This window comes from Pongo abelii, chromosome 9, assembly GCF_028885655.2.
Source record: "Pongo abelii isolate AG06213 chromosome 9, NHGRI_mPonAbe1-v2.0_pri, whole genome shotgun sequence".
NCBI classification, from domain to species: Eukaryota; Metazoa; Chordata; class Mammalia; order Primates; family Hominidae; genus Pongo; species Pongo abelii.
In genome coordinates this window covers 11,596,121-11,620,569 of record NC_071994.2, presented here as the reverse complement: position 1 = coordinate 11,620,569, position 24,449 = coordinate 11,596,121, and the positions used below count along the sequence as shown (strand labels likewise).

Below are 24,449 nucleotides of genomic sequence, written 5' to 3'. Positions count from 1 at the left end.
CTAGGGACCTCCCTCCCTCAACCAAGGGAAGCCATGAGGGACTGTGCTACATGGCTGGGTTACTACGCTTTTCCCACAGTTTTTGCAATCTGCAGATCAGGAGATTCCCTCGTGTACCTATACCACCAGGGCCCTGGGCTTCAAGCACAAAACTAGGTGGCTGTTTGGGCAAACACTGGGCTAGCTGCAGGAGTATTTTTTCATATTCTGGTGGTGCCTGGAACCCTAGCAAGACAGAACAATTTACTCCCCTCCCCTGGAAAAGGGGCTGAGGCCATGGAGCCAAGTGGTCTCGCTCAGTGAGTCCCACTCCCATGGAGCCCAGCAAGCTAAGAACCACTGGCTTGAAATTCTTGCTGCCAGTGCAGTAGTCTGAAGCCTGCCTGGGACGATGGAGCTTGGTCGGGGGAGGGGTGTGTGCCATTCCTGAGGCTTTAGTAGGCAGTTTTCCCCTGACAGTGCTAAGGAGGATAGGAGGTCTGGGCTGGGCATGGTAAAGTGGCTGTGGCAAGACTACTTCTCTAGATTTCTCCTCACCGGGCAGAGCATATCTGAAGGAAAGGTAACAGCCCCAGTAAGAGGTTTACAGGCAAAATCCTCATTTCCCTGGGAGAGAACACCTGGGGGGAAGGGGCGGCTGTGGGCGCAGCTTCAGCAAATTTAGTCATTCCTTCCTGCCAGCTCTGAAGAGCGCAGCTGATCCTGACAAGAGGGATTCTCCCAATAGAGTGCACCAGCTCTGCTAAGGGACAGATTGCCTCCTCAAGTAGGTCCCTGACCCCCACGCCTCCTGATGGGGAGAGACCTCTCGACAGGGGTCAACAGACACCTCATACAGGAGAGCTCCAGTTGGCATCAGGCTGGTGCCCCTCTGGGATGAAGCTTCCAGAGGAAGAAGCAGGCAGCAATCTTTGCTGTTCTGCAGCCTCCACTGGTGATACCCAGGTGAAAAGGGTCTGGAGTGGACCTCAAACAAACTGCAGCAGACCTGCTGAAGAGGGACCTGACTGTTAGAAGGAAAAGTAACAAACAGAAAGCTACAACATCAACATCAACATAAAGGACTCCACACAAAAACCCTACTATCTAAAGGTCATCAGCCTCAACAATCAAAGGTAGATAAATCCAAGAAGATGAGGAAAAATCAGTGCAAAAATGCTGAAAATTGCAAAAACCAGAATGCCTCTTCTCTCCAATGATTGCAACTCCTCTCCAGCAAGGGCACAAAACTGGGCAGAGAATGAGACTGATGAATTGACAGAAGTAGACTTCAGAAGGTGGGTAATAACTCCTCTGAGCTAAAGGAGCATATTCTAACCCAAGGCAAGGAAGATAAGAACCTTGATAAAAGGTTGCAGGAACTGCTAACTAGAATGACCAGTTTAGAGAAAAATATAAATTACCTGATGGAGCTGAAAAACACAGCATGAGAACTTCATGAAGCACATACAAATAATATAGCCAGATTGATCAAGCAGAATAAAGGATATCAGAGAATGAAGATCATCTTACTGAAATAAGGTGTGAAGAAAAGATTAGAGAAAAAAGAATGAAAAGGAATGAACAAAGCCTCCAAGAAACATGAGACTATGTGAAAAGACACAACCTACGATAAATTGGTGTCCCTGAAAGTGATGGGCAGAATGGAACCAAAGTGGAAAACACTCTTCAGGATATTATCCAGGAGAACTTCCCCAACCTAGCAAGACAGGCCAACATTCAAATTCAGAAATACAGAGAACACCACTAAGATACTTCTCGAGAAGAGCAAACCCCAAGACACATAATTGTCAGATTCTCCAAGATTGAAACAAAGGAAAAAATGTTAAGGGCAGCCAGAAAGGTCAGGTTACCTACAAAGGGAACCCCATCAGACTAAAAGTGGATCACTCTGCAGAAAGCCTACAAGCCAGAAGAGAGTGGGGGCCAATATTCAACATTCTTAAAGAAAAGAATTTTCAACCCAGAATTTGATGTCCAACCAAATTAAGTTTCATAAGTGAAGGAAAAACAAAACCCTTTCCAGACAAGCAAATACTGAGGGATTTTGTCACCACCAGGCCTGCCTTATGAGAGCACCTGAAGGAAGCACTAAATATGGAAAGGAAATACTGGTACCAGCCACTGCTAAAACACAGCAAAATATACATAGCAATAACACTATGAAGAAACTGCATCAACTAATGGGCAAAATAACCAGCTAGCATCATGATGATAGGATCAAATTCACACATAAAAATATTAACCTTAAATGTAAATGGGCTAAATGCCTCAATTAAAAGACACAGAATGACAAATTGGATAAAGAGTCAAGACTCATCTAATGTGCAAAGACACACATAGGCTTAAAATAAAGGGATGGAGGAAGATTTATCAGGAAAATGGCAAGCAAAAAAAGCAGGAGTTGCAATCTTAGTCTCTGATAAAACAGACTTTAAGCCAACGAAGATAAAAAAAGACAAAGAATGAGGCCGGGCGCGGTGACTCACGCCTGTAATCCCAGCACTTTGGGAGGCCCAGGCGGGCGGATCACAAGATCAGGAGATCGAGACAATCCTGGCTAACACGGTGAAATCCCGTCTCTACTAAAAATACAAAAAATTAGCTGGGCATGGTGTAGTCCCAGCTACTCGGGAGGCTGAGGCAGAAGAATGGCGTGAACCCAGGAGGCGGAGCTTGCAGTGAGCTGAGATCGGGCCACTGCACTCCAGCCTGGGCGACAGAGTGAGACTCTGTCTGAAAAAAAAAAAAAGAAAAAAAAGAATGGCATTACATAATGGTAAAGGGATCAATGCGACAAGAAGAGCTAACTGTCCTAAATATATATTCACCCAATGAAGGAATACCCAGATTCATAAAACAAGTTCTTAGAGACCTACAAAGAGACTTAGACTCCCACACAATAATAGTGGGAGACTTTAACACCCCACTGTCAATATTAGACAGAGCAACAAGACAGAGAATTAACAAGGATATTCAGGACTTGAACTCAGCTCTGAACCAAGCGGACCTAATAGACATCTACAGAACTCTCCACCCCAAATCAAGAGAATATACATTCTTAGTGCCACATGGCATGTATTCTAAAATTGACCACATAATTGGAAGTAAAACATTCCTCAGCAAATGCAAAAGAACGGAAATCATAACAGTCTCTCAGACCACAGTGCAATCAAATTAGAACTCAGGATTAAGAAACTCACTCAAAACCACACAACTATGTGGAAATTGAACAACCTGTGCCTGAATGACTATTGGGTAAATAATGAAATTAAGGCAGAAATGAAGTTCTTTGCCCCAGAACTTAAAGTACAATAAATAAATAAAAAATAAATAAATAATAGCTATCTTAAAAAAAAAGAAGTTATTTGAAACCAATGAGAACAAAGACCCAAAGTACCAGAATCCCTGGGACACAGGTAAACCAGTGTTAAGAAATAAATTTTGTAGCACTGAATGCCTACCACAGAAAGCTGGAAAGATCTAAAATTAACACTCTAATATCACAATTAGAAGAACTAGAGATGCAAGAACAAACAAATTGAAAAGTTAGCAGAAGAAACAAGAAATAAGATCATAGCAGAGTTGAAGGAGATAGAGACATGAAAAACCCTTCAAAAAAATTAATGAATCCAGGAGCTGATTTTTTGAAAAGATTAACAAAATAGATGGACCACTAGCTAGATTAATAAAGAAGAAAATAGAGAAAAAGAGATATCACCACTGATCCCACAGAAATGCAAACTACCATCAAAGAATACTATAAACACCTCTGTGCAAATAAACTGGAAAATCTAGAAGAAATGAATAAATTTCTGGACACATACACCCTCCCAAGATGAACCTAGGAAGAAGTTGAATCCCTGAGTAGGATGATAACATGTTCTGAAATTGAGGCAGTAAGTAATAGCCTACCAACCAAAAAAAGGCAAGGACCAGAGATTCACAGCCGAAGTCTACCAGAGGTACAAAGAGGAGATGGTACCATTCCTTCTGAAACTATTCCAAACAATAGAGGAAGAGGGACTTCTTCCTAACTCATTTTATGAGGCCAGCATCTTTCTGATACCAAAAGCTGGCAGAGACACAACAAAAAAAGAAAATTTCAGGCCAATATCCCTGGTGAACATCGATGAGAAAATCCTCAATAAAATACTGTCAAACTGAATTCAGCAGCACATAAAAGAGCTTATCCACCACGATCAAGTCAGCTTTATCCCTGGGATGCAAGCCTAGTTCAATATACACAAAACAACAAACGTAATCCATCACATAAACAGAACCAATGACAAAAACCACATGATTATCTCAATAGATGCAGAAAAGGCCTTTGTTAAAATTCAACACGCTTTCATGCTAAAAACTCTCAATAAACTAGGTATTGATGGAACATATCTCAAAATAATAAGAGCTATTTATGACAAACCCATAGCCAATATCATTCTAAATAGGCAAAAGCTGGAAGCATTTCCTTTGAAAACCGGCACAAGACAAAGATACCCTCTCTCACCACTCCAATTCAACATAGTATTGGAAGTTCTGGCCAAGGCAATCAGGCATGAGAAATAAATAAAGGCATTTAAATAGAAAGAGAGGAAGTCAAATTGTCTCTGTTTGCAGATGACATGATTGTATATTTAGAAAACCCCATTGTCTTAGCCCCAAAACTCCTTAAGCTGATAAGCAACTTCAGCAAAGTCTCAGGATACAAAATCAATGTGCAAAAATCACAAGCATTCCTATACACCAACAATAGACCAGCACAGAGCCAAATCCTGAGTGAACTCCCATTCACAATTGCTACAAACAGAATAAAATGCCTAGGAATACAACTTACAAGGGACATGAGGGCCCTCTTCAAGAAGAACTACAGACCAGTGCTCAAGGAATAAGAGAGGACACAAACAAATGGAAAAAAATTCCATGTTCATGGATGGGAATAATCAATATAGTGAAAATGGCCATACTGCCCAAAGTAATTTATAGATTCAATGCTATTCCTATGAAGCTACTAGTGACTTTCTTTGTAGAATTAGAAAAAACTAGTTCAAATTTCCAATGGATCAAAAAGGACCCTGTATAGCCAAGAAAATCCTAAGGAAAGAGAATAAAGCTGGAGGCATCATGTTACCTGACTTCGTACTGTACTATAAGGCTACAGTAACCAAAACAGCATGGTACTGATATATATATATATATGGAACAGAACAGAGACCTCAGAAATAACACCACACATCTACAACCATCTGATCTTTGACAAACCTGACATAAACAAGCAATGGGGAAAAGAATCCCTATTTAATTAATGTGCTGGGAAAACTGGCTATCTTTATGCAGAAAACAGAAACTGGACCCCTTTCCTACACCTTATATAAAAATTAACTCAAGATGGATTAAAAACTTAAATGTAAAACCCCAAAACCATAAAAACTCTGTAAGAAAAGCTAGGCAGTGCCATTCAGGACATAGACATGGGCAAATACTTCATGACTAAAACACAAAAAGCAATGGCAACAAAAGTCAAAATTGACAAATGGGATCTAATTAAACTAAAGAACTTCTGCACAGCAAAATAAACTATCATCAGAGTGAACAGGCAACCTACAGAATGAGAGAAAATTTTTGCAAGCTACCCATCTGACAAAAGGCGAATATCCAGAATCTACAAGAACCTTAAACAAATTTACAAGAAAAAAACAACCCCATCAAAAAATGGGCGAAGGACATGAGCAGACACTTCTCAAAAGAAGACATTTATGTGGCCACAAACATGAAAAAATGCTCATCATCACGGTCATTAGAGAAATGCAAGTCAAAACCACAATGAGATACCATCCCATGCCAGTTAGAATGGTGCTCATTAAAAAGTCAGGAAACAACAGATGCTGGAGAGGCTGTGGAGAAATAGAAACACTTTTACACTGTTTGTGGAGTGTAAATTAGTTCAACCATTGTGGAAGAGAGTAGTGTGGTGATTCCTCAAAGATCTAGAACCAGAAATATTATTTGACCCAGCAATCCCATTGCTGGGTATATACCCAAAGGATTATAAATCATTCTACCATAAAAACACATGCACACGTATGTTTATTGCAGCACTATTTACAATAGTAAAGTCTTGGAACCAACTCAAAGACCCATCAATAATAGACTAGATAAAGAAAATGTGGCACATATACATCATGGAATACTATGCAGCCATAAAAAGGAATGGAATGATGTCCTTTGCAGGAACATGGGTAGGGCTGGAGGTTATTATCCTTAGCAAACTAATGTAGAAATAGAAAACAAAATCCTGCATATTTTTATTTACAAGTGGGAGTTAAATGATGAGAACACATGATCACATAGAGGGGAACAATAGACATTGGGCCTACTTCATGGGGGAAGGTGGGAGGAGGGAGAGGATCAGGAAAAATAACTAATGGGTATTAGGCTCAATACCTGGGTGATAAAATAATCTGTACAACAAACTCCTGTGACACGAGTTTACCTATATTACAAACCTGTACATGTGCCCTTGAACTTAAAATGTAAGTTAAAAAAATAAAATGCAAATTAAATTTACAATGTGATACTATATGCAGTCATTGGAATTATGAACTTAAAAGATTTCAGAATAAGTCATATTGGCAAAATATGGAACAACCAAAATTCTTTTTTTCCTGTATTTTTTTAAATTTTATTATTATTACTTTAAGATGTAGGGTACATGTGCACAATGTGCAGGTTTGTTACATATGTATACATGTGCCATGTTGGTGTGCTGCACCCATTAACTCATCATTTAGCATTAGGTATATCTCCTAATGCTATCCCTCTCCCCTTCCCCGACCCCACAACAGTCCCCACAGTGTGATGTGCCCCTTCCTATGTCCATGTGTTCTCATTGTTCAATTCCCACCTATGAGTGAGAACATGCAATGTTTGGTTTTTTGTCCTTGTGATAGTTTGCTGAGAATGATGGTTTCCAGTTTCATCCATGTCCCTACAAAGGACATGAACTCATCATTTTTTATGGCTGCATAGTATTCCATAGTGTATATGTGCCACATTTTCTTAATCCAGTCTATCGTTGTTAGACATTTAGGGTGGTTCCAAGTCTTTGCTATTGCAAATACGTGTGCATGTGTCTTTACAGCAGCATGATTTATAATCCTTTGGGTATATACCCAGTAATGGGATGCCTGGTCAAATGGTATTTCTAGTTCTAGATCCCTGAGGAATCGCCACACTGACTTCCACAATGGTTGGGCTAGTTTACAGTCCCACCAACAGTGTAAAAGTGTTCCTATTTCTCCACATCCTCTCCAGCACCTGTTGTTTCCTGACTTTTTAATGATCACCATTCTAACTGGTGTGAGATGGTATCTCATTGTGGTTTTGATTTGCATTTCTCTGATGGCCAGTGATGATGAGCATTTTTTCCTGTGTTTTTTGGCTGCATAAATGTCTTCTTTTGAGAAGTGTCTGTTCATGTCCTTCGCCCACTTTTTGATGGGGTTGTTTGTTTTTTTCTTGTACATTTGTTTGAGTTCATTGTAGATTCTGGATATTAGCCCTTTGTCAGATGAGTAGATTGCAAAATTTTTCTCCCATTCTGTAGGTTGCCTGTTCACTCTGATGGTAGTTTCTTTTGCTGTGCAGAAGCTCTTTAGTTTAATGAGATCCCATTTGTCAATTTTGGCTTTTGTTGCCATTGCTTTTGGTGTTTTAGACATGAAGTTCTTGCCCATGCCTATGTCCTGAATGGTATTGCCTAGGTTTTCTTCTAGGATTTTTATGGTTTTAGGTCTAAGATTTAAGTCTTTAATCCATCTTGAATTAATTTTTGTGTAAGGTGTAAGGAAGGGATCTAGTTTCAGCTTTCTACATATGGCTAGCCAGTTGAAGTGCACATTTGCATATCCACTTTGGAATATTGATTGGTAGTTCTCTATAGCCAAATATACATGTGCCTTAAACCCAGGAATTCCTAATAGCCCACAAGTGGAAAAAAATCCAAAACCCATGAACACCAGAATAGAGAGATAACTTATGGAATATTCATATAAGAGAAAATGACCTACAATTAAAAGACCAAACTACTGTTATGAAGATAAAATGAATAAATTTCACATATTTAAAGGTACACAGCACGATTCCATTAATATTAAATTCAAGAACCAGCAAATGTAATCTGCAAGGATAGCAGTAAGTACAGTTGGTGGTTTTGGAGAAGTATTAACTAGGGTGAAAGAGACATGAGACATGATTCAGGATGCTGAAAATGAGCTTGTCTGGGTGGTGGTTACATAGTTTTACAGATTTGCAAAATTGATCTAGATAGCCAGTTGATGTAACTTCTTTAGTGAATAAAAAGAAAATCAAAAAATTAAACTATGTTTTATGGTAAAACTTACTATCACCATAATATCCAGTGATAAACTTTGTGCTGGAATATGATGCTGATAAGTTTTAACTATGTAGTTAGGTCGCACTGTCCTGTCATAATATTAGGCTATCTAAAAATGGCACTTAGAGGCATACATTTGTATATATTTTCTCTTCTCTTATATATTAAATGTCCTCCAAATGCTGCTGCTAATCTTTTGAAAGAAGAAACAGTTTTGTATCTCCAATATTTTAATGTTAATCATCACCAAATGAAACTTACCTCACAAAGCACAGGCCGAAGACTCTCATTCGCAATTTGGGTGCATGGAACAGGGAAAAAACTGATGTTTTAATTTGGACTGCATCCAACTCCTTCTTCATGGTGGATCTCACAATCTTCAGCAACAAAAATAACAACAAGCATTTGTGAGATGTCAATAATGTGTCAGGCATAGTGGTAAGTACTAGAGAACAAGATAGACATATTGTTAACTATCCTCAAGGAAATTTCTTTCTAGTGGGGAATATGAGCATTAAATAATTCATCTCATGTGTGAAGTGTTACAAAAGGTGTAGGAAGAAATGGGAACTCAGACGAATTATATAGGAATAAAGCCAGTTTAAACACTGAGCCAGTGATAGGTAAAAGCGTTAACAAAAATATTCGCATTATAAATTGGAGGCAATGAAATGGTATTTGTTTAAAGGTTAAAGCTTTCTTATCCACTGGGCATGAAATACTTGTCCTTCCCTTGTTATGAGAGAAGCTGTTTATTTTTATAAGTCAATAGCTTTCTTGAAAGCTGGGTCCACTTTATGATTAGCTTCTGAGCAATTATTCTCTAGATATTCCAGGCAAGTCTTTGCTATTTGAACAGTGCTGCAATAAACATATGTGTGCATGTGTCTTTACCGTAGAATGATTTATAATCCTTTGGGTGTATACCCAGTAATGGGATTGCTGGGTCCCCTCTTGAGTGGAGTGCACAGAAATGAAGGCAGGGAAAAAGTTGGGGATATGTTGATGGGGTGTGATTTTTGCCTAAGTCAAAGTGAAATATAGTGGTTGGAAAGGAGACGGTTTTAGGCTTGCACAAATCTGGCTTGGAATTTCAGCCCTGCCACTTGATATATTACTTATCTCAGGTGCTTAGTTTTGTTATCATTTAGAAAATGAATTTAGCACTTCTTTCATAGGGATTATCTAATAATTATCTGAAGTCATACATGTAAATATAAAATGTATTTAGCATAGGAGTAGACACATTATTTTTAAAAATAATATTCATTTCTTACATTTATGATTTAGTGCAGGATATGGGAGACTTTTACATACAGCTCCAGTAAGTAAATATTTCAGGCTGTGCACAGCACAAGAAACTATCATCATAGTGAGCAGGCAACCTACAAAATGGGAGAAAACTTTTGCAATGTATCCATCTGACAAAGGGCTAATATCCAGAATCTACAAGGAACTTAAACAAATTTACGAAAAAAAAAAAAAGCAACCCCATCAAAAAGTGGGTGAAGTATATGAACAGACATTTCTCAAAAGAAGATATTTATGCAGCCAACAAACACACAAAAAAAGCTCATCATCACTGGTCATTAGAGAAATGCAAATCAAAACCACAATAAGACGCCATCTTATGCCAATTAGAATGGTGATCATTAAAAAGTTAGGAAACAACAGAAGCTGGAGAGGATGAGGAGAAATAGGAATGCTTTTACACTGTGGGAGTGTAAATTAGTTCAATTATTGTGGAAGATCGTGTGGCAACTCCTCAAGGATCTAGAACCAGAAATACCATTTGACCCTGCCATCCCATTACTGGGTATATACCCAAAGGATTATAAACCATTCTACTATAAAGACACATATGTTTATTGTGGCACTGTTCACAATAGCAAAGACTTGGAACCAACCCAAATGTCCATCAATGATAGACTGGATAAAGAAAACGGGGCACATATATGCCATGGAATACTATGCTGCCATAAAAAAGAATGAGTTCATGTCCTTCATCCATGTCCCTACATGGATGAAGCTCGAAACCATCATTCTCGGCAAACTAACACAGGAGCAGAAATCCAAACACCACAAGTTTTCACTCATAAGTGGGAGCTGAACAGTGAGAACACATGGACACAGGGAGGGGAACATCACACACCAGGGCCTGTCGGGGGATGGGGGCAAAAAGAGGGAAAGCATTAGGACAAATACCTAATGCATGTGAAGCTTAAAACCTAGATGATGGGTTGATGGATGCAGCAAACCACCATGCCACATGTATACCTATGTAACAAACCTGCACGTTCTACACATGTATTTCAGAACTTAAAGTATAATTTAAAAAGTTTAAAAAATGGAAATAATATCAAGCATCATCTGTTACCACAATGGAATAAAACTAGAATTCAGTAACAAGAGGAACTTTAGAAACTATACAGACACATGGACATTAAACAATATGTTCCTGAATGACCAGTGGGTTAATGAATAAATGAAGACAGAAATTAAAACTATCTTGAACCAAATGAAAGTGGACACACAACATACCAAAACCTATGGGACAGAGAGAAAGTGGTACTAATTGCAAATTTATAGCAATTAGTGCCTACATCCAAAATGTATAAAAACTTCAAATATTGGCACGCATAGTGGCTCACGCCTATAATCTCAGCCCTTGGGAAGCCAAAGTGGGTGGTTCACTTGAGGTCAGGAGTGTAAGAGCAGCTTGGCCAACGTGGTGAAAACCTGTCTTTACTAAAAATGCAAAAATTAGCCAGGCATGGTGGCACATGCCACCTTGCTACTTGGGTGGCTGAGGGAGGAGAATCACTTGAACGTGGGAGCTGAAGGTTGCAGTAAGCCAAGATTACACCACTGCCCTCCAGCCTGGGTGACAGAGCAAGACTCCATCTCAAAAAAACAAGCAAGCAAGCAAACAAATAAAACAATCTAATGATGTGTCTTACAGAATTAGAAAAACAAGGGCAAACCAAACCCCCAAAATAGTAGAAGTAATAAAGTTCAGAGGAGAAAGAAATGAAATTGAGAGAAAACATACAAAAAATGAACAAAAGTTGGCTTTTGAAAATATAAACAAAATTGACAAACTTTTACGCTGACTAAGAAAAAAGAGAGAAGACTCAAATAAAATCAGAAATGAAAAAGATGACATTACAACCAATACTGCAGAAATTCAAAGGGTTATTAAAGGCTGGTATGAGCAACAGTATGCCAATACATTATAAAAGCTAGAAAAAATGAATAAATTCCTAGTCACGTGCAACTTATCAAGATTGAACCATGAAGAAATTCAAAACATGAACAGACCAATAAGAAGTAATGACATTGAAGCCACAATACAAAGTCTCCCAGCAAAATAAGCACAGGAACTGATGACTTCGCTGATGCATGTTAACAAATATTTATTGGTTTTTATTTATATTTAAAATTTTTTTGAGATGCTGTATCACTGTTTTGTCCAGGCTGGAGTGCAGTGATGCTTTCATGGCTTATAGCAGCCTCAACCTTCCAGGCTGAGGTGATTGTCCCATCTCAGCCCCCTGAGTAGCTGGGACCACAGTCTGTACCACCACACCTGGCTAATTTTTAAGATTCTTTTTTTGTAGAGATGGGGTCTATGTTGCCTAGGCTGGTCTTGAACTCCTGGACTCAAGAAATTCTTCTGCCTCAGCCTTCCAAATTGCTGGTCTTACCAAACATTTAAAGAACTAGTACTAATCCTACTCAAACTATTCTGAAAAAATGTGGGAGGAGAAAATACTTTCAAACCCATTCTATGAGGCCAGTATTACTCTGATACCCAAACCAGACAGAGACAGATAAAAAAGAAAACTACAGGTTAACTTCCCTGAGGAATATTGATACAGAAATCCTCAATGAAATACTAGCAAGCCAATTTCAGTGACACGTGAAGAAGATTATTTTTCATGGCCAGGCAGAATTTATGACCAGGAATGCAAGGATGGTTTGACATATGCAATTCAACCAATGTGATACATCCTATCAACAGAATAAAGGACAAAAACTGCATAATCATTTCAGTTGATGCTGAAAAAGCATTTGATAAAATTCAACTTCCCTTCATGATAAAAACCCAAAAAAATCTGGGTATGGAAGGAACATACCCCAATATAATAAAAGCCAGATATGATAGACACACAGATAGTACCACAGTAAATGGATAAAAACTAAAAGTCTTATCCCTAAAATTCAGAAAAAGACAAGGATGCTCATTTTCACTACTGTTATTCAACATAGTACTGGAAATCCTAGCTAGAGCAATCAGACAAGAGGCAGATATAAACGGCATCCAAATTGGAAAGGAAGAAGTTAAATTATCTTTGTTTACAAATGATATAAGCTTATATTTGGAAAAGCCAACACTCCACAAAAGACTATGAGCTGATGAACAAATTTAATAAAGTTGCAAGATAAAAAATCAACATAAAAAATAAGTGGCATTTCTATATGACAACAGTGAACAATCTGAAAAATAAATTAATAAAGTAATACCATTTGTAATAGGTACAAATAAAATACCTAGGAATAATTTTTAATCAAAGAAGTGAAAGAGCTCTACAATGAAAACTATAAAGTATTGATGCAAGAAATCAAAGAGAACACACAAAAAATGAAAATATATTCCATGTTCATGGATTGGATTAATCAATATTGTTAAAATGTCCATACTACCCAAAGCATTCTACAGATACAATGCAATGTACCAATGATATTCTTCACAGAAATAGAAAAAATAATCTTAATGTTTTAATGGAACCACAAATGACTTAGAATAGCCAAAGCTACTCTGAGTAAAAAGAATAAAACTGGAGGAATCATGTTACCTGGCTCTAAATTATACTACAGAGCTGTAACTACCAAAACAGCATGGTACTGGCATAAAGACACAGACCAATGGAACGGAGTAGAGAAGCCAGAATTAAATCCCTACATCTACAGTGAACTGATTTTTGACAAAGGTGCTAAGAACATACTTTAGGGAAAAGACAGTTTCTTCAATAAATGGTGCTGAGAAAACTGGATATCCATTTGCAGGAGAATGAAACTAAACTCTCATCATATAAAAAATCAAATCAAAATGGATTAAATGCTTAAATCTAAGATCACAAACTATACATCTACTATAAGAAAGCACTGGGGAAACTCTCCAAGTCATTGGTCTGGGCAAAGATTTCTTGAGTAATATGCCAAGCACAAGCACAGGCAGACAAAGTTAAACTGGACCAATGGAATCACATGATGTTAAAAAGCTTCTGCACAGTAAAAGATATAATCAACAAGGTAAAGAGACAGCCTGCAGAATGGGAGAAAATATTTGCAAACTACTCGTCTGACAAGGGATTAATAACCAGAATATATAAGGAGCTCAACCCTCATACACAGTTGGAGGGAATGTAAATTAGTACAATCACTATGGAGAATATTTTGGAGGTTCCTCAAAAAACTGAAGATAGAACTACCATATGATCCAGCAGTGTTACTACTTGTTTTTTATTTTTTTAAATTACACTAGGTAAGTGTTTATTAAATGAATGCTGCTCTTCAAAAATTGCATATAATATTACACTAGGCAAGAATTAATGCTGCTATTCAAAAATTGTATATAATATTACACTAGGTAAGTATTAAATTAATGCTGATATTCAGTTATTAATATCAAACAAATTAGAAATAAAGCATAAGTGTTAGCTTTATATGGATCACTGCTATAAGGTAAAAAGATTCAAAAAGCCCAGGACTTCCATATGATCCAGCAATGTTACTACTTGGTTTTTATTCAAAGGAAATGAAATCAATATTTGAAGAGATATCTGCACTTCATGTTTATTGCAGCAACATTCACAATAGCCAAGATATGGAGGCAACCTAAGTGTCCATCTACAAATAAACTGATAAAGAAAAGGTGATACGTATATATGGAGTACTATTCAGCCATAAAAAGAATGAGATTCTGTCATTTGCAGCAACATGGATGAAACTGGGGGTCATTATGTTAAGTGAAATAAGCCGGACACAGAAAGATGAACTTTTCATGTTCTCAGGAACATTTGTGGGAGCTAAAAATTAAAACAATTGAATTCATGGAGATAAAGAGTAGAAGGATGGTTAGAAGGGACAAGAAAGGGTAGTTGTGGAGGGGGAATAAGGTTGGTTAGTGGGTATGAAAATATAGTTAGATAAAACGAATAAGGTCAAGTGTTTGATAGTACAACAGTGTGACTAAAGTGAACAATAACATATTGTACATTTAAAAATGACTAAAATAGAATAATTGAATTGTTTGTAACATGAAGAAAGGATAACTGCTTGAGATCATAGATACCCCATTTACTCTGATGTGATTATTATGCATTGTATGCTTGTAGCAAAATATTTCACATACCCCATAAATATTTATAACTACTATGTACCCATAATAATTAAAATAAAGAAAAAAGAAATGGCTTTGGAATACTGTAATGAAAACATGGCCTAGAGATGGTTTCTTAAGATCCCAGAAAGATAAAAGAGTCAGTGTATTATTCAGAAACAAGGGGCCCTCTAAAGAGATTAAAAATTTGTCTCTCAATAAAAAAAATACAGCCTCTAGGATACTTAGATGCATTGGTCTCTCAACCATCTCAGCAGGAGCCATAGGTGGAATAGAGCTTATCTCAAAGATGTTTGTTGCTGTGACTTTTGTCTAATAAAAATAAACCCCAATGGGTTGACAGGTGATCTGCAATGTTTTTGAGAAATCTTTAATGGAAAAAACACTGCATACGTGATAGCGTGGGATAGAGACAGTACAAAATGAAAAAGGCTGTGTAGCCCCACAAATCTTGCTGGTGAAAGGCTGAATAAGAGTACCATTCAGCTGCAAACATGTTCTTTTTCATGAGAGGAAAGAAAACTCATAAATTGTATCGAAGAGGGAAGAGATTGTAGCAGAGAGCCAAATTGCTTTCATTTTCCATGCCTTGAGACCTAATCAAGGAACTTCTAACATTTGCCTGGCTGCACTTCATAATTGCTCTGAACTCCTTGTACCTCACGTCTCTCCCATTTTGATCAGGAATATCTACAGTAGTTATTCCATGCTGCTATCATTATTGTATGTTGGATGTGTTGGAGACAGATGTCTTGTGTCTTTAGTTTCACAGGTCAGTTAATACAAACACAAAGGTCCTATAGTTAGAGAACAACATATAAGTAGCCTTCTCCACACTCGAACTTAATTGAAATTCTGGACTTTGAGCATATGCTATAATGAAATAATAATTTTCCAGACATTGTACATGTGTCAATTTACTTAGCATATCAGAGGGATGAAATCATTTGGGGCCAGAGGCTAGAACCTTTGTGTTTTCCTTTACTAACGTGTTCTTCTACAGGGCATTTGCTCTCTTTCAGGACTGACATGTATTTATTAGTTTTGCTTATACCAACCAGTTCATTTTATCCCTGAAATGCTATTTGTCTTCCTTTTTACCAGCTAACTCCTAATCCTTTTCTGACCTATTAAGGCTAAAGTGGATACTTCCTCTGTGTTTTCTCAAAAATGCTCTGCATATAACCATATGATAGCACCTATTCTATATTATAATGATCTCTTAATTTTTGTGTCCCATAGTAAAATTTAAGTTCTTTGAGGTCAGAGACTCTGACTTATTCTCTTATCAACATCTAACAACACCCTGTTACACCCTGGTAGGCAATAAGCATTTTTAAAGGAATGAGTGAAAGAGTGCTTGAATGAGCCATGTCAGGCCCTGGATTCCAGTCATGAGAAGAAAAACTTCAAAAAAAGAAAAATTCTCAGCTGTTTATCTGGCACACACAATATTAGTACCCTCTGATGAAGACAATGTAAATGCCAAAAAGGTCTTTTATCTATTTTACTGCTGTATCCACATTGTGTAGAACTTTATTTGACTTATATTTGGTGCTCAATGGGATATTTATTGAATTATTGAATAAATACATAAAGGGTCAAAATCACATTTAAATCTATCTTCTGTATGATTAATTATAATTTATTTATTGGCTTTCTTATTTTCCCCAGAGGGGACCATGAGTCAGTAAAATAGTGAGAAATAAATTGTGTTTTGATTACTTTCCCCTATATGTCTAGGGTAAGAGCATGAAAACTTCCCAATCAATTTAATTAAACAATTATATCCACTTCTGCCAGTATATTTCAATATCTATATCCAAATCATTGACAAAAGGAAAGATATATATATTTTATCAGGACAGAGATGTAAGACTCCACTCACAGAAGTCTAATTCTGTCACTTCAGGAACCTAGACTAGCGTGATTGTGAGGTCATGTTTTCATTTAATCACAGCAATCATTTCCCCTTTCCAGATCACCTCAGCGGTCAGTGTCTCTTCAGTATTCTTTTTTCCATTTGTGTGTGCAACTCTTCTAAGCTCCTTTAAGCCCTCATCTAGCTGATTGTTGATAATCAGCCACCGAGCAGACTCCACCATCTTCCTGATGAAAGAAGACAACATAGGTATAGTAAATAATTACTTATTTGGCACTTAACCTTTAACATGAAATTCCTTTCCCCTTTGATTTAATACAGACATTATAAATTATAGTAGGGTCATTTCTGACCAAATTGGTCTCCTCTGCTGGACTCCTAGGGTGAAGGATGTATCTGGCCATCAATAAGTGTTTGTTAAAGTGATTATACAGAACCATGAGTGTATTAGTCCATTTTCACACTGCTGATAAAGACATACCTGAGACTGGGTAACTTACAAAGAAAGAAAGGTTTAATGAACTCATAGTTCCACATGGCTGGGGAGGCCTCAGAGTCATGGTGGCATGTCTTACATGGTGGCAGGTAAGAGAAGCAAAAGGGGAAACCTTTATAAAATCATCAGATCTCATGAGACTTATTCACTACCATAATAACGGTATGGGGGAAACCACCCCTATGATTCAATTATCGCCCCCTGGGTTCCTCCCTAAACCAGATCATTCTGCCCTGGCCCCTCCAAAATCTCATGTCCCCATGTTTCAAAACCAATTATGCCTTCCCAACAGTCCCCCAAAGTCTTAATTTTTTCAGCATTAGCTCAAAAGTCCACAGTCCAAAGTCTCTTCTGAGACAACGCAAGTCCCTTCTGACTATGAGCCTGTAAAATCAAAAGCAAGTTAGTTACTTCCTAGATACAATGGGGGTATAGCAGTGGGTAAATACACTTGTTCCAAATAGGAGAATTTGACCAAAATGAAGGGGCTACAGGCCCCATGCAAGTTCAAAATCCAGCAGGGCAGTCAAATATTAAAGCTCCAAATGATGTTCTTTGATTCCATATCTCAAATCCAGGTCATGCTGATGCAAGAGGTGGATTCCCATGGTCTTTGGCAGCTCTGCCACTGTGGCTTGGACACGGTACAGCCCCTCTATTGGCTGCTTTTGCAGTCTGGCATTGAGTGTCTGTGGCTTTTCCAGGCAAATGGTGCAAGCTGTTGGTGGATCTACAGTTTGGGGATCTGGAGGACAGTGGCCCTCTTCTCACAGCTCCACTCAGCAGTGCACCAGTGGGGACTCTCTGTGGGAGCTCTGGCCCACATTTCCCTTCTGCACTGCCCTAGCAGAGGTTCTCCATGAGGGCCCCGCCCCACAGAAAACTTTTTCCTGGACATCTAAGCATTTCCATACATTCTCTAAAATCTAGGTGGAGGTTGCCAAACCTCAATTTTTAACTTCTGTGCACCTGCAGGCTCAATACCATGTGGAAGCTGCCAAGGCTTGGGGCTTGCATCCTCTGAAGCCACAGCCGAAGTTGTCTCTTGGCACTTTTTGGCCATGGCTACAGTGGCTAGGACTCAGGACACATGCCCCTAGGATGCACACAGCAGGGGGTCCCTTGGCCTGGCCCACTAAATCATTTTTTTCTCCTAGGTAAATAGGCCTATGATGGGAGGGGCTGCCCAAAGGTCTCTGACATGCCCTGGAGACATTTTCCTTATTTTCTTGGTGATTAGCCTTTGGCTCCTCATTACTTATGCAAGTTTCTGCAGCAGACTTGAATTTTCTCTTCTATCACATCATCAGGCTGCAGGGTTTTTCTTTTCTATCACATCATCAGGCTACAAATTTTTCAAACATTTATGTACTGTTTCCCTTTTAAAACTGAATTTTTTTTTCTTTTTTTAAAAATTTTATTATATTTGAAGTTTTAAGGTACATGTGCACAACGTGCAGGTTTGTTACATATGTATACATGTGCCATGCTGGTATGCTGCACCCATTAAATCATCATTTAGCATTAGGTATATCTCCTAATGCTATCCCTCCCCCTTCCCCCACCCCACAATAGTCCCCGGTGTGTGATGTTCCCCTTCCTCTGTCCATGTGTTCTCATTGTTCAATTCCCACCTATGAGTGAGAACATGAGGTGTTTGGTTTTTTTGTCCTTGCAATAATTTGCTGAGAATGACGGTTTCCAGTTTCATCCATGTCCCTACAAAGGACATGAACTCATCATTTTTCATGGCTGCATAGTATTCCATGGTGTATATGTGCCACATTTTCTTAATCCAGTCTATCGTTGTTGGACATTTAGGTTGGTTCCAAGTCTTTGCTATTGTGAATAGTGCCACAATAAACATATGTGTGCATGTGTCTTTATAGCAGCATGATTTATAATCCTTTGGGTATATACCCAGTAATGGGATGGCTGGGTCAAATGGTATTTCTAGTTCTAGATCCCTGAGGAATCGCCACACTGACTTCCACATGGTTGAACTAGTTTACAGTCCCACCAACAGTGTAAAAGTGTTCCTATTTCTCCACATCCTCTCCAGCACCTGTTGTTTCCTGACTTTTTAATGATCGCCATTCTAACTGGTGTGAGATGGTATCTTATTGTGGTTTTGATTTGCATTTCTCTGATGGCCAGTGATGATGAGCATATTTTCATGTGTCTGTTGGCTGCATAAATGATTTCTTCTGAGAATTGTCTGTTCATATCCTTTGCCCACTTTTTGATGAGGTTGTTTGTTTTTTTCTTGTAAATTTGTTTGAGTTCATTGTAGATTCTCAATATTAGCCCTTTGTCAGATGAGTAGGTTGCAAAAAATTTCTCCCATTCTGTAGGTTGCCTGTTCACTCTTATGGTAGTTTCTTTTGCTGTGCAGAAGCTCTTTAGTTTAATGAGATCCCATTTGTCAATTTTGGCTTTTGTTGTCATTGCTTTTGGTGGTTTAGACATGAAGTCCTTGCCCATGCCTATGTCCTGAATGGTACTGCCTAGGTTTTCTTCTAGGGTTTTTATGGTTTTAGGTCTAACATTTAAGTCTTTAAACTGAGTATTTTTAACAGCACCCGAGTCACCTCTTGAATGCTTTGCTGCTTAGAAATTTCTTCTGCCAGATACATTAAGTCATCTTCCTCAAGTTCAAAGTTTTACAATCTCTAGTGCAGGGGCAAAATTCTGCTGCCAGTCTTTTTGCTAAAACATAGCAAGAGTCACCTTTACTCCAGTTCTCAACAAGTTCCTCATCTCCATCTGAGACCACCTCAGCCTGGATTTCATTGTCCGTATCATTATCAGCATTTTGGCCAATGCCATTTAAAAAGTCTCTAGGAAGTTCCAAACTTTCCCACATTTCACTATCTTCTTCTGAGCCCTCCAAACTGTTTCACCCTCTGCCTGTTACTCAGTTCCAAAGTTGCTTCCACATTTTTGAGTATCTTTATAGCAGTGCTTCACTCTACCGGAATCAATTTACTGTATTAGTCTGTTTTCACACTGCTGATAAAGTACCTGAGACTGGGTAATTTATAAAGAAAAAGAGATTTAATGGACTCACCTATGGCTGAGGAGGCCTCGCAGTCATGGTGGAAGGTGAAAGGCACATCTTACATAGTGGCAGGCAAGAGTGAAGAGACAGCCAAGTGAAAGGGGAAACCCCTTATAAAATCATCAGATCTTATGAGACTTATTCACTACCATGAGAATAGTATGGGGGATACTGCCCCATGATTCAGTTGTCTCCCACTTGGTCCCTGTCACAACACATGAGAATTATGGGAGCTACAATTCAAGATGAGATTTGGGTGGGGACACAGCCATACCAGATCATTCATTTGGATCACTATTGTTTGTAATTAACATATTATGCATATAGTACAAAATTGACCATTTAAAAGGTTACAATTCAGTGGTTTTGAGCATAATCACAAGGTTCTTCAACCATCACCACTACCTAATTTCAGAACATTTTCATCGCTACCTAAAAATTCCTATACCCGTTAGCATTTATCTTCATTCTTTTATCCCCCAATCCATAGGAGACATTTATCTACCTCCTGTCTTTATGAATTTTCCTATTCTGGATACTTCATATGAATGAAATCATTTAATATGTGACTTTTTGTGTCCTTCTGTGAAGCCAGTATCATCCTGATAACAAATCTGGACAAGGACAAAAGAGGAAAACTATAGGGAAAGATACTTTACAAACAGTGATGCAAAAATTCACAACAGAAGACTGGCAAACCAAATGTGACAAAATATTAAAAGGGTTATACACCATGACCAAAAGTCATTTATACTGGAATGCAAGGATGGTTCAATATACAACAATGAATCACTGTAATATACCACATTAACGTAAGGAAAACCCCACATGCTCATCTCTAGATACAGAAATAGCATTTGACAAAATTTAATGCCTTTTCATAATAAAAACACTCAACAAACTAGGAATGGAAGAAAACTTCCCCCAAATAATAAATTTGTTATTTGAAAAATGTATGGAGGATCAAAGATGGCCCAATAGGAACAGCTCCAGTCTACAGCTCCCAGCGTGAGCAATGCAGAAGACAGGTGATTTCTGCATTTCCAACTAAGGTACCAGGTTCATCTCACTGGGGCTTGTCAGACAGTGGGTGCAGCCCACACCATGAGCCAAAGCAAGGTGAGGCATCACCTCACCTGGGAAGCGCAGGGGTAGGGAATTCCCTTTCCTAGCCAAGGGAAACCATGACAGATGGCACCTGGAAAATTGGGTCACTCCCACCCTAATACTGCACTTTTCCAAAGGTCTTAGCAAACAGCACACCAGGAGATTACATCCCATGACTGGCTTGGAGGGTCCCATGCCCACAGAGCCTTGCTCACTCCTAGCACAGCAGTCTGAGATCGAATTGCAGGGTGGCAGTGAGGCTGGGGGACGGGTGTCCACCATTGCTGAGGTTTCAGTAGGTAAACAAAGCAGCTGGGAAGCTCAAAGTGAGTGGAGCCCACCACAGCTCAAGGAGGCCTGCCTGCCTCTGTAGAATCCACCTCTGGGGGCAGGGCATAGCTGAACAAAAGGCAGCAGAAACTTCTGCAGACTTAAACGTCCCTGTCTGACAGCTTTGAAGAGAGTAGTGGTTCTCCCAGCATGGAGTTTGAGATCTGAGAATGGACAGACTGCCTCCTCAAGTGGGTCCCTGACCCCCAAGTAGCCTAACTGGGAGGCACCTCCCAGTAGGGGCTGACTGGCACTTCATGTGGCTGGGTGCCTCTCTGAGATGAAGCTTCCAGAGGAAGGATCAGGCAGCAACATTTGCCATTCTGCAATATTTGTGATTCTGCAGCCTCTGCTGTTGATACCCAGGCAAACGGGGTCTGGAGTGGACCTCCAGCAAACTCCAACAGACCTACAGCTGAGGGTCCTGACTGTTAGAAGGAAAACTCACAAACAGAAAGGACATCCACACCAAAACCCCATCTGTACATCAACATCATCAAAGACCAAAGGTGGATAAAACCACAAAGATGGGGAGAAGCCAGAGCATAAAAGCTGAAAATTCTAAAAATCAGAGTGCCTTTTCTCCTCCAAAGGAATGCAGCTCCTCGCCAGCAACAGAGCGAAGCTGGATGGAGAGTAACTTTGATGAGTTGAGAGAAGAAGGCTTCAGAAGATCGGTAATAACAGACTTCTCCAAGCTAAAGGAGGAAGTTTGAACCCATCGCAAAGAAGCTAAAAACCTTGAAAAAAGATTGGATGAATGGCTTACTGAATAAACAGCATAGAGAAGACCTTATATCACGTGATGGAACTGAAAACCATGGCATGAGAACTATGTTATGCATGCACAAGCTTCAGTAGCTGATTCAATCAACTGGAAGAAAGGGTATAAGTGATGGAAGATCAAATGAATGAAATGAAGTGAGAAGAGAAGTTTAGAGAAAAAAGAGTAAAAAGAAATGAACAAAGCCTCCAAGAAATATGGGACTATGTGAAAAGACAAAATATGACTGATTGGTGTACCTGAAAGTGACAGGGAGAATGCAATTAAGTTGGAAAACACTCTGCAGGATATTATCCAGGAGAACTTCCCCAACCTAGAAAGGCAGGCCAACATTCAAATTCAGGAAATACAGAGAAGGCCACAAAGATAATCCTCGAGAAGAGCAACTCCAAGACATATAATTGTCAGATTCACCAAAGTTGAAATGAAGGAGAAAATGTTAAGGGCAGCCAGAGAGAAAGGTCAGGTTACCCACAAAGGGAAGCCCATCAGACTAACAGTTGATCTCTCAGCAGAAACTCTACAAGCCAGAAGAGACTGGGGGCCAATATTCAACATTCTTAAAGAAAAGAATCTTCAACCCAGAATTTCATATCCAGCCAAACTAAGCTTCATAAATGAAGGAGAAATAAAATCCTTTACAGACAAGCAAATGCTGAGAGATTTTGTCACCACCAGGCCTGCCTTACAAGAGTTCCTGAAGGAAGCACTAAATATGGAAAGGAACAACCAGTATCAGTCACTGCAAAAACATGCCAAATTGTAAAGACCATCGATGCTAAGAAGAAACTGCATCAACTAATGAGCAAAATAACCAGCTAACATCATAATGACAGGATCAAATTCACACATAACAATATTAACCTTAAATGTAAATGGGCTAAATGCTCCAATTAAAAGACATAGACTTGCAAATTTGATAAGAGTCAAGACCCATCAGTGTGCTGTATTCTGGAGACCCATCTCACGTGCAGAGACACACATAGGCTCAAAATAAAGGGATGGAGGAAGATCTACCAAGCAAATGGAAAACAAAAAAAGCAATCTTTGCAATCCCAGTCTCTGATAAAACAAACTTCAAGCCAACAAAGATCAGAAGAGACAAAGAAGGCCAATACATAATGGTAAAGGGATCAATTCAACAAGAAGAGCTAACTACCCTAAATATATATGCACCCAATACAGGAGCACCCAGATTCATAAAGCAAGTCCTTAGAGACACACAAAGAGACTTAAACTCCCACACAATAATAATGGGAGACTTTAACACCCCACTGTCAACATTAGACAGACCAAGACAGAAAGTTAACAAGGATATCCAGGAATTGAACTCAGCTCTGCACCAAGTGGACCTAATAGATATCTACAGAACTCTCCACCCCAAATCAACAGAATATACATTCTTCTCAGCAGCACATCGCACTTATTCCAAAATTGACCACATGGTTGGAGGTAAAGCACTCCTCAGCAAATGTAAAAGAACAGAAATTATAACAAACTGTCTCTCAGACCACAGTACAATCAAACTAGAACTCAGGATTAAGAAACTCACTCAGAGCTGCTCAACTACATGGAAACTGAACAACCCGCTCCTGAATGACTACTGGGTACATAATAAAATGAAGGCAGAAATAAAGATGTTCTTTGAAACCAATGAGAGCAAAGACACAACATACCAGAATTTCTGGGATACATTTAAAGCATTGTGTAGAGGGAAATTTATAGCACTAAATGCCCATGAGAGAAAGCAGGAAAGACCTAAAATTGACACCATAACATCACAATTAAAAGAGCTAGAGAAGCAAGAGCAAACACATTTGAAAGCTAGCAGAAGGCAAGAAATAACTAAGATCAGAGCAGAACTGAAGGAAATAGAGACACAAAAAACCCTTCAAAAAATCAAGGAATCCAGGAGCTGGTTTTTTGAAAAGATCAACAAAATAGACAGATTGCTAGCAAGACTAATAAAGAAGAAAATAGAGAAGAAT

At 38.7% G+C, this 24,449-nt stretch overlaps 1 protein-coding gene across 1 annotated transcript in view; it reads right to left on the bottom strand.

The window, feature by feature from the left end:
• Window positions 1-14,228: 14,228 nt before the first annotated feature.
• The window catches only part of SLC22A24 (solute carrier family 22 member 24), a gene marked incomplete at its 5' end in the record, with an annotated part of 54,711 nt that continues 44,490 nt past the window's right edge, over window positions 14,229-24,449 (bottom strand). The window contains 1 exon segment of the mRNA NM_001131889.2: window positions 14,229-16,910. Within this exon segment, the coding sequence (NP_001125361.1) occupies window positions 16,748-16,910 (163 nt within the window).